Below are 19,524 nucleotides of genomic sequence, written 5' to 3' on the forward strand. Positions count from 1 at the left end.
GCAGCGGATAGTGAGGTCAGCTGAGAAGTCTCTCTTCCCGCCATTACAGACGTTTACACCACACGCTGAATCCGCAAAGCAAACAGCATTATGAAGGACCCCACACACCCCTCATACAAACTCTTCTCCCTCCTGCCATCTGGCAAAAGGCACCGAAGCATTTGGGCTCTCACGACCAGACTATGTAACAGTTTCTTCCCCCAAGCCATCAGACTCCTCAATACCCAGAGCCTGGACTGACACCAACCTGCTGCCCTCTACTGAGCCTATTGTCTTGTTTATTATTTATTGTAATGCCTGCACTGTTTTGTGCACTTTATGCAGTCCTGGGTAGGTCTGTAGTCTAGTGTAGTTTTTGTGTTGTTTTACGTAGTTCAGTGGTAGTTTTTGTATTGTTTCATGTAGCACCATGATCCTGAAAAAACGTCTCATTTTTATTGTGTACTGTACCAGCAGTTATGGTCGAAATGACAATGAAAAGTGACTTGACTTGACTTGAAAGGTTACAGGGAGAAGGCAGAATGGAGTTGAGAAGGATAATAAATCAGCCATGATGGAATGGTGGAGCAGACTCGATTGAGTGAATGGCCTAATTCTGCTTCTGTGTCTTATGTTTTATAGATATGAGGTGTTGCACTTTGCGGTGTTAGCGACTTTCATTGTTTTGCTCTAAATGTTTTCTTTCTTGTAAAAATGTGGTATAATTTATGTTTTACTTGTGAATGCTGTTGATCTGATGCTCTGTGCCTGTGATGCTGTTGAATGTTTCTCACTGCAGCTGTGTGTATGTATACTTGTGCAGGTAACAGTCTCATCGTAGCTTTATGCTGAGAGGGGGAAAATTTAAAGGAACTCATGAGACAAGTTTTTCTACACAGAGAGGGTGGGTGCCAGGGCTGGTGTGGAAGCAGAGTGGTGGATGTTGGGAACATGCTGAGAGGGGGAAAATTTAAAGGAACTCATGAGACAAGTTTTTCTACACAGAGAGGGTGGGTGCCAGGGCTGGTGTGGAAGCAGAGTGGTGGATGTTGGGAACATGGTGCCTGGGCTAGTGTGGAAGTAGATATGATGGTGATATTGAAGAAGCAATTAGACAGGTATGCAGACAGATAAAGAATATGGATTATGTGCAGACAGATGTGATTAGCTTAATTTAGTGTCATGGTGGCTACATCATAGGCTGAACAGCCTGTTCCTGTCTTATGTCCAGCCATCTACAATCAGCTCCTTTTGATGTGTTTCAGACTATGAACACATCCTAATGGCAGCTTTCCACTCAAAACATCAACCACAGATGCCACTTGACCCAGAGTTCTTCCAGCTGTTTGTTTCTGCTCCACATTATAACAGCTGCAGCCTCTTGTGTCTCCATTAACATAGCCCTCTCTGAATTTACAGTCCTCCACATCCAATACAGATGAAAAGTATTCATTTCAGACCTTCCGCATCATCTGGCTCCATGTGTAGATTATGTCTCTGGTCCCTGAAACCACCCACCCTTTCCCTGTTTTATAGAATGACGTGATCACTATTTGTACAGTGTACAGTTCCACGTGAGTCTTGTTCTGGGATTCCAGTCCAGCATTATCTCATGGACCAGGGCGTGTACAAATCTGTGCACCTTAAGAGGTATTGATTGGGAGATTCCCATTAGACTTGGATGAACTCAAGCTTAGACTTTGATTGTGTCACACCTGCTCTGTCTTACAGTTGAAGAAACTGTTGGCACGTGATCCGCAGAACATTGGGACCCATGAGAGGTTTCTCGCTGGATCTCTTGCTGGGGTAACAGCTCAGACCAGCATTTATCCAATGGAGGTACGTACCAATCGAAAACTGCAAGCAGTTTAGGATCATTGACAGCGTCAGTCACAAAATTCTCCCAGCCACAAACTGTCTGTTTCTCCACAAGACACTTTTATCTTACTCCACCTTCACTTCACTTATCCCTTGTCAGTTTATCCAGTTCACAAGCACATCCTGTTCTCAAAAGCTTAGAAAGTCACAGAGCATGCAAACAGGTTCTTCAGCCCATCAAATCCATGCTGACCATCCAGCAGCTATTGGTCAATATCATTCTGTGTCTTGGTGATTCAAGTGCACGTCCATACTTTGGTTCTGCCATGATCTTGGCCACTTTGCCGTTGATGGCCATTTTCTTGGCTGTCGGTGAACTGCAGTAAGACTCCAATAATCTGCTGTCCAACTATTCATAAAACCAAAAGTTTTAGCATCTGACGTACCAGATGTTCCTCCCACTCCCCAGGACCCATTTCCCACACTCCCTCTGAACTCAGCAACACCCTGTTTCTCTCACTCCCTTTAAACTCACCGTGGCCCTTTCCCTGTGTAGCAAAGCTACAATATCATTACCCCCTTTAACACACCTGGGCCCCAGTTTGTGAAACTCAACTTTCAACCCAGTTAGCTCTTTCTTTCCCATTCTCCCTTGAAACTTAATTGGTTCACAGAAATGTGTATCATTCTGTCATGTAACATCTCTTTTAAAAATCAGAATTAACAATATCCAGTAGTCGGAAATATCCACCTATCCAGTACCAGTAACAAATGAACCGTGCTGGATTATCTGAGTTCCCCATCAGTCTTTGTAGCTAAACTTGTGATGGAGGTGAAACATCTGTTTTTTTTCCACTCAAATTGGTGTTTCTGGGTAATGGATGGGAAAATTTAGAGACTCCCTTTCTGAAGTACAGGAATGAAGAATCTGATTCTCTTAGCAATTACTCAAACAGACCTCACCTTCTGGATTGGTTGCTTCCATTTGGTTCTCATTGACTAGAATGCCCCAATCAAAGCCCACACCGAGGTCAGGTGGAATCTCTTTAATTACATAGACTCCAGGTGAAGCCCAGTGGGTCCCAGAAATAGCAGGCACAGACTGAAAGCTGCCAGGAGACCAACATATTGCTTTTCTGTGATCATCACTAGGTTCTGAAGACCAGAATGGCTTTGCGGAAGACTGGGCAATACTCAGGAGTTGCAGACTGCGTGAGGAAGATTTGGAGGAACGAAGGATTGGTTGCATTTTACAAAGGCTATATTCCAAACATTCTGGGCATTATCCCATATGCAGGCATTGACCTGGCCATTTATGAGGTAGGTCTGTGGAACTGCAGCGCACAGGATGTCTTGGCGTTAGAGGTATTCTAAAAGATGTTTACCAAGCTAAATTCTGGGATGAGCTTTTAGCACATTGGCCTTCATAAATCAGAGTATTGGGTACAGGAGTTAGGATGTTATGTTGTATAAGATGTTGGTAAAGCCTAAATTGGAGTAATGTGTGCAGTTGTTGTCACCTCACTACAGGAAAGGTGTCATTAAGATTGAAAGAGTGCAGAGAAAATTTACAAGTTTGTTTCTCGGACTTGAGAAGCTGCGTTATAGGGAAATGTTGAATAGGTTAAGACTTTATTCCCTAGAATTAGAAGAATGAGGGGAGATTTGATAGAGGTACACAAGATTATGAGGGGTATAGATAGAGTGAATGCTAGCAGGCTTTTGACACTGAGGTTGAGTTAGATTGGAATGAGGGGTCATAGATTAAGGGTGAAAGGTGAAATGTTTAAGGGAAACATGAGGGAGAATTTCATCCCTCGGAGGGAGGTGAGAGTGGAATGAGCTGTCAGTGGAAGTGGTAGATGCAGGTTTGATTTCAGCATTACAGAATTTTGGATAAGTACATGGATGGGAGGGGTATGGAGGGCTGTGGTCCAGGGGCTGGTCAAAGAGACTAGGCAGCACATAATTCTCCATAACTTCCACCATCTCCAAAGGGATCCCTCCCCTCCCCCCGACTTTCCATAGGGATTGCTCCCTTTGCAGCTCCCTTGTCCACTTATACCACCCTACAGATCTCCCTTATGATACTCATCCTTGCAAGTAGAACTAGTGCTACACCTGCCCCTACACCACCTCCCTCACTGCCATCCAGAGCCCTAAGCAGTTCTTCCAGGTGAGGTGACGCTTCACCTGTGAGTCTGTTGGGGTCATTTACTGTGTTCGGTGCTCCCGGTGTGGCCTCGTGTACATCTGTGAGACCCAACGCAGATTGGGATGTGATGCTGAGCCTCTATAAAGCACTGGTGAGGCCTCACCTTGAGAATTGTGAACAGTTTTTGGCCTTTCATCATTGAAAAGATGTGCTGGCATTGGAGAGGGCCCAGAGAAGGTTGTACTCTGTACAGAGAAGGCTGGCGGCTTAATATAGGGGATGATAGCCCCCGTCCAGCCAAACTTAAGAAATCTCGTTTGGGTGGATGCTGCGCGATGTGTCCCCTGTTACAAATCAGTACCCCGAAATAACAAACAGTACACAAAATGCGATTAAAGGATTGAGCTCTATAATTCTTACTTTGACTATATGGTTAGTAAAGAAAACTACAAAAAGAAAAGAGCCTATTCTCATGAACAGTCTGTTGCGCAATGTTGGAGCTCGCTGATAAGCTGGTCATCCACCATCGACCCCCTCTGATCGTCGCTGACCTTCGGACCCTCGCTCCAGGTCCACTCTGTCCGGTGATCTACCAACTCTCTCCATCCACGTCTTCTCTCCTCGTCTCTCCCTGGCAAAAGACCACGAAAATCTCTCTTCCAGGCTCACAAGAAAGAACATTTCTCTCATTGGATAGCCCCAGCATTCCAAACCGTGTTATCTCTAGTCATAACCCAAACATTGCTGCTACAGAGAAACCATTACATTAGCAGTGAAACCTTACAGCATGTTACAAGGTTCACAAGGATGATTCCAGGAATGAAACGGTTATCATACTTGGAACATTTTATGATTCTGGGTTGGTACTCGCTAGAATTCAGAAGGATGAAGGGGGACCTCATTGAAACCTTTCGAATGTTAAAAGGCCTAGACAAAGTAGATGTGGAAAGGATGTTTCCCATGGTAGGAGAGTCTAGGACAAGAGGGCACAGCCTCAGGATAGAGGGGTGCCCTTTCAAATCAGAGACGTGGAGAAATTTCTTTAGCCAAAGGTGGTGAATTTGTGGAATTTGTTGCCACATGCAGCTGTGGAGGCCAGGTCATTGGGTGTATTTAAGGCAGAGATTGATAGGTTCTGGATTGGACATGGCATCAAAAGTTACGGGAAGAAGGCTGGGAACTGGTGTTGAGGAGGAGAAAAAGAAAGGATCATCCATGATTGAATGGCTGAGCAGATTCAATGGGCAGTTGGCCTAATTCTGCTCCTATGTCTTACGGTCTTATGCTCATCTACACTTTGTTCCCCAGAACAAGCGGGATCTCCCAGTGGCCACCCTTATTAATTCCACTTCCCATTCCCATATGTCCATCCATGGCCTCCAACAATGCTGTGATGAGACCACACTTAGGTTGGAGGAACAACACCTTATATTCTATTTTGGGTGGCCTCCAACCTGATGGCATGAACATCAATTTCTCAAACTTCTGGTAATGCCCCCAAAATGTACCCCTCTTCTGTTTCCTGCTCCCTTTTCCCTCTCTCACCCCATGGCCTTCCTCTGGTGCTCCTTCTACCTTTTACTTTCATCCATGGCCTTCTGTCTCTTTCACCAATCAACTTCCCAGCTCTTTACTTCATCCATCCCCCTCCCGGTTTCACCTGTCACCTCGTGGTTCTCTCCCCTTCCCCCCCCCTCCACCTATTAAATCTACTGCTCAGCTTTTTTTCTCCAGTACTGCCAAAGGATTTTGGTCTGAAATGTCGACTGTACTTTTTCCCATTGATGCTGCCTGGCCTGCTGAGTTCTTCAAGCATTTTGTGTTTATTGCTCAGATTTTCAGCTTCTGCAGATTTTCTCTTGTTTGTCAGCAGTTTCTGAGACACTCACGCTACCCCGTCTGGTACCAACGATCATTCCACGGTCAAAGCCACTTAGATCACATCTATTCCCGATTCTGAAGTTTGGTCTGAACAACAGCACTTCACCTGTGAGTCTGTTGGGGTCATCTACTGTATCTGGTGCTCCCAGTGTGGCCTCTTGTTTATCAGTGAGACCCAATGTAGATCAAGAGACTGCTTCGTCAAGCACCACACTCCATCTACCAGAAAAAGCGGGATCTCCCAGCAGCCATTCATTTTAATTTCACTACCCATTCCCTTTCCGACATGTCATCTACTATCGCAATGAGATGACACTTAGGTGCAAAACTTGTATTCCGTCTAGGTAGCCTCCAACCTGATGGCATGAACATCAATTTCTTGAACTTGTCCCCCCCCTTTTCTGTTTCCCGTCCCCTTTTCCCTCTTTCATCTTCTTGTGTGCCCATCACCCCCCTCTAGTGCTCCTTCCCCTTTTCTTCCTTCCATGGTCTTCTGTGCTCTCCTATTATTCCCCCTTCTCCAGCCCTGTATCTCTTTCACCAATCAACTTTCCAATCTTTACTTCACCCCTCACTCCCTTCCCTGTTTTACCTATCACCTTGTGTTTCACTCTCCCCTCTCCCATCTTCTAAATCTGAATCCTCATCTTTTTTCCTCCAGTCCTGCTGAAGGGTCTTGACCAGAAACATCAGCTGTACTCTTGTCCATAGGTGCTGCCTGGCCTGCTGAGTTCCTACAGACTTTTGTTTGTCTTCCTTGGGTTTCCATCATCTGCAGATTTTCAACTGCGTGCTTTTATACAAACGTACATTGAGTTACCTCCATATGATTAGTTGATTCAATATTTGCATTAAAGTAAACAATGAGTGCAGTCATCAACAAAGATTTATAAGACCATAAGACGTAGGAGCAGAATTAGGATCATTTTTTCCCCACTTCAACTCCATTCCTCAGCCCGAGTAGGGGCTAAAACAAGGGTGGGGCTAAAATGCAACCAGAAAGTGAGAAGCAGCCCACGCAGATACGCAAAGAGGGGCTGCAGCCTCACACACTCCATGTACATGTGGTACACAGTCTCCTCCAGTCTGCAGAAGTGACACGCGGCTGGGAGATCTGTGTACAAACTAAAGAACTGATTGCAGGGCGCCGCTCTATACAGCAGCCTCCACCTCAGATCCCCAAGGTGCATGGGAAGAACTCCCTCATAAAGGGACTTCCGCTGGGGACCTCCCTCACCACCAGGTGGAAAGACAGACTGCCATGTCGTGTCGGGACAGTGGACAAGGGCTGGGAGATGGAGGGTGTGGAGCAGCAGCCCATATGGGTACCTCCCACATGCATGCCTGAATGGGATTGTGGGTGTCGAGGAGAGACGGCTCAAGTTGTGGACTTGGCTCTTGGATAAGATTGCGGGGACTGGGCCTGACAAGCAGCACAGCCTGAGTCGTTCCAACACGAGCTGCACCTGTCTGTGTGTTTGTGTGTGGCGATGAGATGTTGTTCGGTGTGTGTGTGTGACAATGAGATGTTCTGTTTGTGTGTGTGGCGATGAGATGTTGTTCTGTCTGTGTGTGTGATGATGAGATGTTGTTCTGTCTGTGTGTGTGATGATGAGATGTTGTTCTGTGTGTGTGCGATGAGATGTTGTTCTGTGTGTGTGCGATGAGATGTTGTTCTGTCTGTGTGTGTGGTGATGAAATGTTGTTCTGTCTGTGTGTGTGACGATGAGATGTTGTTCTGTCTGTGTGTGTGTGGCGATGAGACGTTCTGTCTGTGACGAGATGTTCTGTCTGTGTGTGGCGATGAGATGTTGTTCTGTCTATGTGATGATGAGATGTTTTTCTGTGTGTGTGTGCGATGAGATGTTGTTCTGTCTATGTGATGATGAGATGTTCTCTGTGTGTGTGTGTGTGGCAATGAGGTGTGTGTGTCGATGAAATGTTGTTCTGTCTGTGTGTGTGTGTGTGGCGATGAGATGTTGTTCTGTCTATGTGATGATGAGATGTTGTTCTGTGTGTGTGTGCGATGAGATGTTGTTCTGTCTATGTGATGATGAGATGTTGTTCTGTGTGTGTGTGTGGCGATGAGGTGTGTGTGTCGATGAAATGTTCTGTCTGTGTGTGTGTGTGTGTGGCGATGAGATGTTGTTCCGTTTGTGTGTGTGACGATGAGATGTTCTGTCTGTGTGTGTGACAATGAGATGTTCTGTGTGTGTGTGTGGCAATGAGATGACTGGAAAGATACCCTAGCAGGGATGACAGTGGAACAACAATGGCAGGTATTTCTGGGAATAATGCGGAAGGTGCTAGATCAGTTCATTCCAAAGAGGAAGAAAGATTCTAAGGGGAGTAAGGGGCGACTGTGGCTGACAAGGGAAGTCAAGGATAGTAGGAAAATACAAGAGAAGAAGTATAACATAGCAAAGGTGAGCAGGATGCCAGAGGATTGGGAAACTTTTAAAGAGCAACAGAGGATAACTAAAAAGGCAATACGGGGAGAAAAGATGAGATATGAAGGCATGCTAGCCAAGAATATAAAGGAGGATAGTAAAAGCTTCTTTAGGTATGTGAAGAGGAAAAAAATTAGTTAAGACCAAAGTTGGGCCCTTGAGCACAGAAGCGGGTGAATTTATTATGAGGAACAAGGAAATGGCAGACCAGTTGAACAGGTACTTTGGATCTGTCTTCACTAGGGAAGACACAAGCAATCTCCCAGATGTAATAGTGGCCGGAGGACCTAGGGTAACGGAGGAACTGTAGGAGATTCACATTAGGCAGAAAATGGTGTTGGATAGACTGATGGGACTGAAGGCTGATAAATCCCCAGGGCCTGATGGTCTGCACCCCAGGGTACTTAAGGCTCTAGAAATCGTGGATGCATTGGTAATTATTTTCCAATGTTTTGTAGATTCAGGTTCAGTTCCTGAGGACTGGAGTGTAGCTAATGTTATCGCACTTTTTAAGAAAGGAGGGAGAGAAAAAACAGGGAATTATAGACCAGTTAGCCTGACATCAGTGGTGGGGAAGATGCTGGAGTCAATTATAAAGGATGAAATAGCGGCACATTTGGATAGCAGTAGCGGGATTGGTCCGAGTCAGCATGGATTTACGAAGGGGAAATCATGCTTGGCTAATCTTCTGGAATTATTTGAGGATGTAACTATGAAAATGGACAAGGGAGAACCAGTGGATGTAGTGTACATGGACTTTCAGAAAGCCTTTGATAAGGTCCCACATAGGAGATTAGTGGGCAAAATTAGAGCACATGGTACTGGGGGTAAGATACTGACATGGATCGTAAATTGGTTGGCAGACAGGAAACAAAGAGTAGGCATTAATGGGTCCATTTCAGAACGGCAGGTGGTGACTAGTGGGGTACCGCAAGGCTCGGTGCTGGAACCGCGGCTATTTACAATATACATTAATGATTTAGATGAAGGGATTAAAAGTAACATTAGCAAATTTGCAGATGACACAAAGCTGGGTGGCAGTGTGAAATGTGTGGAGGATGTTGAGATAATGCAGGATGACTTGGACAGATGAGTGGGCACATGCATGGCAGATGCAGTTTAATGTGGATAAATGTGAGGTTATCCACTTTGGTGGCAAGAACAGAAAGGCAGATTACTATTTGAATGGTGTCAAGTTAGGAAAAGGGGAAGTACAACGAGATCTTGGTGTCCTTGTACACTAGTCACTGAAAGTAAGCATGCAGGTACAGCAGGCAGTGAAGAAAGCTAATGGCATGTTGGCCTTCATAACAAGGGGAGTTGAGTATAGGAGCAAAGAGGTCCTTCTGCAGTTGTACAGGGCCCTGGTAAGACCACACCTGGAGTATTGTGTACAGTTTTGGTCTCCGAGTTTGAGAAAGGACATTCTTGCTATTGAGGGAGTGCAGCGGAGGTTCACGAGGTTAATTCCCGGGATGGCGGGACTGCCATATGTTGAAAGATTGGAGCGATTGGGCTTGTATACACTGGAATTTAGAAGGATGAGTGGGGATCTGATTGAAACATATAAGATTATGAAGGGATTGGATACGCTAGAGGCAGGAAACTGTTCTCAATGTTGTGGGGGTCCAGAACCAGAGGCCACAATTTGAGAATAAGGGGCAGGCCATTTAGAACGGAGTTGAGGAAGAATTTTTTCATCCAGAGAGTTGTGGATCTGTGGAATGCTCTGCCTCAGAAGGCAGTGGAGGCCAATTCTCTGGATGCTTTCAAGAAAGAGTTAGCTAGAGTTAATGATAGTGGAGTCAAGGGATATGGGGAGAAGGCAGGAACGGGGTACTGATTGTGGATGATCAGCCATGATCACAGTGAATGGTGGTGCTGGCTTGAAGGGCCAAATGGCCTACTCCTGCACCTATTGTCTATTGAGATGTTGTTCTGTGTCTGTGTGGGGCGATGAGATATTCTGTGTGTGTGGGGCAATGAGATGTTGTTCTGTCTATGTGTGAGGCAATGAGATGTTCTCTTTTTTTTACAAAATTTCCTTTATTACAAATTTGGTGCTATACTGTATATACAAAACAGTGACTAATACAATTACTCCACTGCAAATAGACGATACACATTAAACCAAAATGTTTCCATCTCTATCAATGATGGCAATTACACCCTGCGGAGTCCAACTGTCGCAGAACGCCTCTAAGATCGCCATGGACTGCACGTCTTCCTTTTCAATATTTACCCAAGCACGAACATACCCCTTAAACATTGCTAGACAGTCTGCCTGGGCCGATCCTCCCGCCACCCGTTTCCAAGACCCACGGATGGCTGTTTTCGCCAGCCCCAGGAGCAAGTTGACAAGGACATCCTCATCCCTCCATGCCCCCCTCCTTACTGGATGACCGTATATAAATAGGGTGGGGCTAAAATGCAACCAGAAGGTGAGAAGCAGCCCACGCAAATACGCAAAGAGGGGCTGCAGCCTCACACACTCCATGTACATGTGGTACACGGTCTCCTCCAGCCCGCTGGGAGATCCGTGTACAAACTAAAGAATTTATTACAAGGCACCGGTCTATCCAGCAGCTTCCACCTCAGATCCCCAAGGTGCATGGGAAGAACTCCCTCGTAAAGGGACTTCCATTGGGGACCTCCCTCACCACCAAGTGGAAAGACTAACTGCCATGGCATATCGGGACGGTGTCTGTGTGTGGCAATGAAATGTTCTTCTGTCTGTGAGTGTGTGTGGCGATGAGATGTTGTTCTGTCTGTGTGTATGTGTGTGTGTGTGTGTGTGTGTGTGTGTGTGTGGTGATGAGATGTTGTTCTGTCTGTGTGCGTGTGTGTGTGGTGACGAGATGTTGTTCAGTCTGTGTGTGTGTGTGTGTGACGATGAGATGTTGTTTGTGTGTGTATGGCAATGAGATGTTGTTCTGTCTGTGTGTGTGTATGGCAATGAAATGTTCTTCTGTCTGTGAGTGTGTGTGGCGATGAGATGTTGTTCTGTCTGTGTGTATGTGTGTGTGTGTGTGTGTGTGGTGATGAGATGTTGTTCTGTCTGTGTGCGTGTGTGTGTGGTGACGAGATGTTGTTCAGTCTGTGTGTGTGTGTGTGTGTGACGATGAGATGTTGTTTGTGTGTGTATGGCAATGAGATGTTGTTCTGTCTGTGTGTGTGTATGGCAATGAGATGTTCTGTCTGTGCGTGTGTGTGTGGTGACGAGATGTTGTTCAGTCTGTGTGTGTGTGTGACGATGAGATGTTGTTTGTGTGTGGCAATGAGATGTTGTTCTGTCTGTGTGTGGGGTGACGTGAAGTCGTTCGATGTATGTGTAGGGTGACATTGTAATGTGGATGCGCTGATGTTCTGTGTGTGGAGAGCTCCTGCTGTGTAACTCACTGGACATCTTCTCCATTCAGACGTTGAAGAAGATGTGGCTGAGTAGGTACGCCAAGGATTCTGCGGACCCCGGGGTCTTGGTGCTGTTAGCTTGCGGAACCACTTCTAGTACCTGTGGTCAACTGGCCAGCTACCCTCTAGCCCTGGTCAGGACACGGATGCAGGCACAAGGTGAGGAAAAGCCAGACATTTCCTAGTACAGCCGACAGTAATGGCCAAGCCCGAGAAGGAGTTTCCAGCATGTTCAGGTGTGGCCACACTTCCCAATCAACCCAGGTGTTTACCCTTTGCACCTCGCCCTGGATGTGGACCCCTCAAAACACCTCTCCCCCTCACCCCACATCTGTGTGATCCCCATGAGGTGTCCTCTCCCCCTCATCCCTGCCACAAACCATCCCCACCATCCCTCAGTCTGGGTGTGACCCATCCCCCCTTGTCACCTCCCTCTTTCCCCTCACCCTACGTGGGACCCTCTCTGAATCCCCCTCCTACTTCTTGCCTCTTAACCTAGTGTGACCTCTCCCTGCGTTTGATATAGCACCCCCTTATTCCTCAAGTGTGAACAAAACCAACTCAATAAATGACTGTCAAAGGGAGGGTCTCCCTCGCCCTCCGGAAGTGAATATCACCTTCATCCTTCTGTCTCTGAGCCTTGAGTTCTTCAGCTGACCTGAGGAGTGGTTGATGGACACATTATCCATCTGTCAATGAACCAGAGGCTCTGAATAATCGCAAAGTTCACCAAGTGGTTGGTGGTCCTTTACTGCAAGAGGTTAAATCAGGGTCAGGAAAATCTCTGCATTTCTACAGGTTATTGATAAGACCAGACCAGAGTACTGTGTGCAAATCTGGTGTATTTACCTCAGAAAGGAAGTACTACAGTCCAGAATAGACACTCTGGTCTAGTTACTGGGGCGAGAAGGTGGTCCTGTCAAGAGAGACGAGACAGAACAAGGGATTGATTACCTTAATGAAACCTCTCAGACCTTGAGGGGACTTGATCGGGGAAATGTGGAGATGTTCCTCAAGTGGGAGAGTCTGGAACAAGGAAACACAGTTCAGGATTAGGAGGTGGACATTTAAAACAGATGTGTAGAGACATCTCACAAAGGGAGGGGAGTCTCTGGAATTCTGCACCGCAGAGGGTGTGGAGACTAGAGAACTGGGGGTTATAACCATATAACAATTACAGCACGGAAACAGGCCATCTAGACCCTTCTAGTCCATGCTGAACTGTTACTCTCACCTAGTCCCACTGACCTGCACTCAGCCCCTAACCCTCCATTCCTTTCCTGTCCATATACCTATCCAATTTAACTTTAAACGACAACATCGAACCTGCCTCATCCACTTCTGCTGGAAGCTCGTTCCACACAGCTACCACTCCCTGAGTAAAGACGTTCCCCCTCATGTTACCCCTAAACTTTTGCCCTTTAACTCTCAACTCATGTCCTCTTGTGTGAATCTCCCCTATTCTCAATGGAAAAAGCCTATCCACGTCAACTCTATCTATCCCCCTCAAAATTTTAAATACCTCTATCAAGTCCCCCCTCAACCTTCTACGCTCCAAAGAATAAAGGCCCAACTTGTTCAACCTTTCTCTGTAACTTAGGAGATGAAACCCAGGTAACATTCTAGTCAATTTTTTCTGTACTCTCTCAATTTTATTGACATCTTTCCTATAATTCGGTGACCAGAACTGTACACAATACTCCAAATTTGGCCTTACCAATGCTTTGTACAATTTCAACATTACATCCCAACTCCTATACTCAATGCTCTGATTTATAAAGGCCAGCATACCAAAAGCTTTCTTCACCACCCTATCCACATGAGATTCCACCTTCAGGGAACTATGCACCATTATTCCTAGATCCCTCTGTTCTACTGCATTCTTCAGTGCCCTACCATTTACCATGTATGTCCTATTTTGATTAGTCCTACCAAAATGTAGCACCTCACATTTACCAGCATTAAACTCCATCTGCCATCTTTCAGCCCTCTCTTCTAACTGGCCTAAATCTCTCTGCAAGCTTTGAAAACCTACTTCATTATCCACAACTCCACCTATCTTAGTATCATCTGCATACTTCCTAATCCAATTTACCACCCCATCATCCAGATCATTAATGTACATGAAAAACAGCATTGAACCCAGTACAGATCCCTGAGGCACACCATGAGTCACCGGCCTCCAATCTGACAAACAGTTATCCACCACTACTCTCTGGCGTCTCCCATCCAGCCACTGCTGAATCCATTTTACTACTTCAATATTAATACCTAACGATTGAACCTTCCTAACTAACCTTCCATGTGGAACCTTGTCAAAGGCCTGACTGAAGTCCATATAGACAACATCCACCGCTTTACCCTCGTCAACTTTCCTAGTAACCTCTTCAAAAAATTCAATAAGATTTGTTAAACATGACCTTCCACGCACAAATCCATGTTGACTGTTCCTAATCAGACCCTGTTTATCCAGATAATTATATATACCACCTCTAAGAATACTTTCCATCAATTTACCCACCACTGATGTCAAACTCACAGGCCGATAATTGCTAGGTTCACTCTTAGAACCCTTTTTAAACAAAGGAACAACATGAGCAATACGCCAGTCTTCCGGCACCATCCCCGTTTCTAATGACATTTGAAATATTTCTGTCAGAGCCCTTGCTATTTCCACAGTAACTTCCCTCAAGATCCTAGGGAATATCCTGTCAGGACCCAGAGACTTATCCACTTTTATATTCCTTGAAAGCGCCAGTACTTCCTTTCCTTTAATCGTCATAGTTTCCATAACTACCCTACTTGTTTCCCTTACCTTACACAATTCAATATCCTTCTCCTTAGTGAATACCGAAGAAAAGAAATTGTTCAAAATCTCCCCCATCTCTTTTGGCTCCGCACATAGCCGTCCACTCTGATTCTCTAAGGGACCAATTTTATCCCTCACTATCCTTTTGCTATTAATATAACTGTAGAACCCTTTGGATTTATTTTCACCTGACTTGCCAAAGCAACTTCATATCTTCTTTTAGCTTTTCTAATTTCTTTCTTAAGATTCTTTTTACATTCTTTATATTCCTCGAGCACCTCATTTACACCAAGCTGCCTATATTTATTGTAGATATCTCTCTTTTTCCGAACCAAGTTTCCAATATCCCTTGAAAACCATGGCTCTCTCAAACTTCACACATCAAAGTTGCTGGTGAACCCAGCAGGCCAGGCAGCATCTCTAGGAAGAGGTACAGTGGATGTTTCAGGCCGAGACCCTTCGTCAGGACTAACTGAAGAAAGAGCTAGTAAGAGATTTGGAAGTGGGAGGGGGAGGGGGAGATCCAAAATGATAGGAGAAGACAGGAGGGGGAGGGATGGAGCCAAGAGCTGGACAGGTGATTGGCAAAAGGGATACAAGAGGATCATGAGACAGGAGGCCCAGGGAGAAGGAAAAGGGGGAGGGGAGGGAAAAAGCCCAGAGGATGGGCAAAGGGTATAGTCAGAGGGACAGAGGGTGAAAAAGGAGAGTGAGAGAAAGAATGTGTGTATATAAATAACGAATGGGTTACGAGGGGGAGGTGGGGAATTAGCGGAAGTTAGAGAGGTCAATGTTCATGCCATCAGGTTGGAGGCTACCCAGACGGAATATAAGGTTTTGTTCCTCCAACCTGAGTGTGGCTTCATCTTTACAGTAGAGGGGGCCGTGGATAGACATGTCAGAATGGGAATGGGATGTGGAATTAAAATGTGTGGCCACTGGGAAATCCTGCTTTCTCTGGCGGACAGAGTGTAGGTGTTCAGCAAAACGATCTCCCAGCCTGCGTCGGGTCTCGCCAATATATAGAAGGCCACATCAGGAGCACCAGACGCAGTATATCACCCCAGCCGACTCACAGGTGAAGTGTCGCCTCACCTGGAAGGACTGTCAGGGGCCCTGAGGGGTTGTAAGGGAGGAAGTGTAAGGGCATGTGTAGCACTTGTTCTGCTTACAAAGATAAGTGCCAGGAGGGAGACCTTTCCTTTCAACCTAACAGAAACATAAAGATTCTGTACCCTCAAAATTTCACCTTTAAATGACCTCCATTTCTCTATTACATCCTTCCCATAAAACAAATTGTCCCAATCCACTCCTTCTAAATCCTTTCGCATCTCCTCAAAGTTAGCCTTTCTCCAATTAAAAATCTCAACCCTGAGTCCAGTCCTATCCTTCTCCATAATTATATTGAAACTAATGACATTGTGATCACTGGACCCGAAGTGTTCCCCAACACATACCTCCGTTACCTGACCTATCTCATTCCCTAAAAGGAGATCCAACACTGCCCCTTCTCTAGTTGCTACCTCTATGTATTGCTGCACAAAACTATCTTGCACACATTTTACAAACTCCAAACCATCCAGCCCTTTTACAGAATGAGTTTCCCAGTCTATGTGTGGAAAATTAACGTCTCCTACAATCACATCCTTGTGTTTACTACAAATATCTGCTATCTCCTTACAAATTTGCTCCTCCAATTGTCGCTCCCCATTGGGTGGTCTATGATACACCCCTATAAGCGTTACTACACCTTTCCCATTCCTCAATTCCACCCAAATAGCTTCCGTAAATGAGTCCTCTAATCTATCCTCCCAAAGCACCGCTGTAATATTTTCTCTGGTTGGTGGTTATGGAGGAGGGAGAGAAATGTTTGACACATCAGTGGACTTGGATGATGGAAAGCTGACACAGAAAGGAAGACAAGGCCTGGGACAGATCAGTCATGACCACATTGAATGTGACCATAAGACATAGGATCAGAATTAGGCTATCAGCCCATCGAGTATACTTCATTATTCAATCATGGCTGATTTATATTCCTTCTCAACCCCATTATCCTGCCTTCTTCCTGTAATATTTGGCACCCTTACTAATCAAGAACCTATCAACCTCCACTTTAAATATGTCCAATGACTTGGCCTCCATAGCCATCTGTGGCATCGAATTTCACAGATACATCACTCTCTGGCTAAAGAAATTTATTCTGATCTCCATTCTAAATGGATGTCCCTCTATTCTCAGTCTGTGCCCTCTGGCCCTAGACTTCCCCAGTAAAGGAAGCATTCTCGCCCCATCCACTCTGTCTAGGCCAAAGATTCACAACCTTTTTTATACCATGGCCAATACTATTAAACAAGGGGTCTGTGGACCGCAGGTTGGGAAATGCCTCAATTCTAAGCCTTTCAATATTCGCCGGGTTTCAACGGGATCCTGCTAAATGTGGGACAGAACCAAGGGGCCAAGTGGCTGGCTGCCCTGCTGCTCTCGTTACCTGACCCAAGTATTTCCAGCAGTTTTTGTTTTCAAGTTGCTATAAAAACCAAGTAGTTCCAGATGAGATTGTGACCCCATTCCCACCCCAGTGATTGGCTCCCCATTGCTGGATTTGTTAGCAGCCCAGCCCCTTCCAGGGTAAAGAATGAAGGTTATTCCCTGTTGGAGCCCTGGTGAACAGAGGAACACTTATCTTTGCAGCTTCGTTGGAGGGAGCGAAACAACTCAGCATGATGGAGCTCTTCCGGAAGATTGTGGCTAAAGAGGGACCCTTTGGGCTCTACAGAGGACTGGCCCCCAACTTCATGAAGGTGATTCCTGCTGTCAGTATCAGCTATGTCGTCTACGAACGTATGAGGACGGCTTTAGGGTTACGGTCCACCTAAAGCCAGGAGCATCCACTCAAGGAACAGATCACCAAAACCCACTCCCTCCTTGTGTCTGACATTCTAGCCTAAGCCCCCAAACCTCAGGCACTCCAGAGCCTTATGCACTGTAATTCCAAGAGTCAGTGAGTCACACAGAGTGGAAGCAAGCCCTTCAGCCATTTGAGTCCATGCTGACCATTGAGCTCCCTATACAAGATCATTGTTCACTATCTTCATATTATGCTCCCCAGACCCCAGACATCTATGGATCACAGATTCAAGAGATTTTTCCCCCTTCCAATCCAGTTCCAATGAAGGGGCTTGGCCTGAAACATCAACTGTTTATTGCTTTCCATTGATGCTGCCTGACCTGCTGGGTTCCTCCAGTATTCTGTATGTGTTGTTCTGGATTTCCAGCATCTGCAGAATCTCTTGAGTTCAGTTTTAAGAGCTCTAACCAAGAGAGAATCTTTTACTTATGCTGGGCAGAAGGTCAACATCATAGAGAGGTTTCCTAATTTTACACCAGAGTGTCAAGGGATTGGGCAACTAGTTACTGGAGAAAGTGAGGGAAGCAGAGAAAATCAGGGGAAATTGTGGGTCCAGTGGGCACAATGGGTAGAGCCACTGCCTCACGCCAGCAGGGACCTGGATTCGATCCCGATCTCCTGTGCTGTTTGTGTAGAGTTTGCATGTTCTCCATGTGACCACATGGGCTTCCCCCAGATGCTTCAGTTTCCTCACACATCCTAAAGACATGCTAATTGGTTAATTGGCTGTAAATATGGATGAGGGTAAAATGGAGTCAGATTCAGACAGCATAGAAACAGGCCCTTCAGGCCCAACTGGTCACATTTCCCAATGTTTAGCCATAACCTCTGTAAAGTCTTTTTAAGATAGGTAGAACATAGTACTACAGCACAGTACAGGCCCCTCAGCCATGATGTTGTGCCGATGTATAGAAACCTATTCCATGATCAGCCTAACCCTTCCGCCCTACACAGCCCATAATCCTCTACTTTTCTGACATTCTGAAGCAATTTATAGTCCAACTGAGTGAATTATTTAAAATGGTGCTTTTTATAATATAGAAATCACAGCATCAATTTATGCAGAGCACAGCCACATGAAGAGCAGTGAACATGATGAGGTTATCTGTTGGTCTATGTCCTTATCTGGGAATGCTGATGGGAAAGTGGGAGGTTAATGAAAGTGAAATTACTGTAGGATTGGACCTTGGTGGTTCACATAGACTCTGGGCTGGGAGGTCCTTTCCCTTTCTCTGTGAGGGACTCAGGAGACTGAAGGAACTCCTGTTGTTCCCGACCCCAAAGAGTGCACTGCTGGTGGTGGTGGTGATTAAACCTTGTTCTGCTCTTGATCAGGCAGAAGCTTCAGGGAACCTTCAGTTCTTACCCAGCTGAGAAACGCACATCGTGCCTTCTGTCGGTGGTGGGAATTGTAACAGATTACTTCTCCATACCTTCAATCTCTGGGAATAAAATCTATTAATTGTCTTTTAGCTTGTCTTGAGCTCTGCTAACTATTAAATAATCCCTTGCTTCAGGTAGGTTGCACTTTATTCAAATCAGCTACATTTATCAAATCTACACTTTACACTGTGCCTTTCCAGTGGGTGGGGATCCCTCAGTGATTTGAGTCAGTGAATTTCCAGATCTGAAGTGTGACTCAGCCTGTGATACACATTAAATACATAATGGCATTAGTTGGAGCAGAGTGTCAATTCAGATTAAGTATAAAGTGATCATGTACTTATGGATTTCTGTTTCTCTTCCTTGCTCATGTACTTATGGATTTCTTTTTATATTGGATTTGCATGGGTTTTTATCAATAAATTACTCTGGTATATTTACAGTTATTTGTAGAAATGGCTTCATGTTCACTGTCGTGATGATTGAGTATGACTCCTGCCTCACCCAACAAAACTACAATCACAGTTGAACAAAGTCCGTCTAAGGGTGTGGCAGCAGGTGAATGGTCATGAGGACACTCATACTGCACCGAACACTGGAAACATCCACAGGGTCAGGCAGATCTGTAGGAGGAACAACCATTCAATTTCAGGTCTGAGACCTTTTGTGAAACTCAAACTTTACAGCATTTTCTCATTTAGCTTAGATTTTGAATTTTTGATTTTTG

General features: G+C 45.4%; 1 protein-coding gene across 1 annotated transcript in view; it reads left to right on the forward strand.

Moving 5' to 3' along the window:
- LOC134355082 (mitochondrial adenyl nucleotide antiporter SLC25A24-A-like) overlaps nucleotides 1–19,250 on the forward strand; it is a 90,884-nt gene extending 71,634 nt beyond the window's left edge. The window contains exons 7-10 of the mRNA XM_063064826.1: nucleotides 1,711–1,818; nucleotides 2,950–3,117; nucleotides 11,703–11,853; nucleotides 17,198–19,250. Coding sequence (XP_062920896.1) covers nucleotides 1,711–1,818; nucleotides 2,950–3,117; nucleotides 11,703–11,853; nucleotides 17,198–17,382 — 612 coding nt within the window. The 3' untranslated portion in view covers nucleotides 17,383–19,250. The remainder of the gene's footprint in view (nucleotides 1–1,710; nucleotides 1,819–2,949; nucleotides 3,118–11,702; nucleotides 11,854–17,197) is intronic.
- The last annotated feature ends 274 nt before the right edge of the window (nucleotides 19,251–19,524 follow it).

The sequence above is a fragment of the Mobula hypostoma genome, chromosome 12 (genome assembly GCF_963921235.1).
Source record: "Mobula hypostoma chromosome 12, sMobHyp1.1, whole genome shotgun sequence".
NCBI classification, from domain to species: Eukaryota; Metazoa; Chordata; class Chondrichthyes; order Myliobatiformes; family Myliobatidae; genus Mobula; species Mobula hypostoma.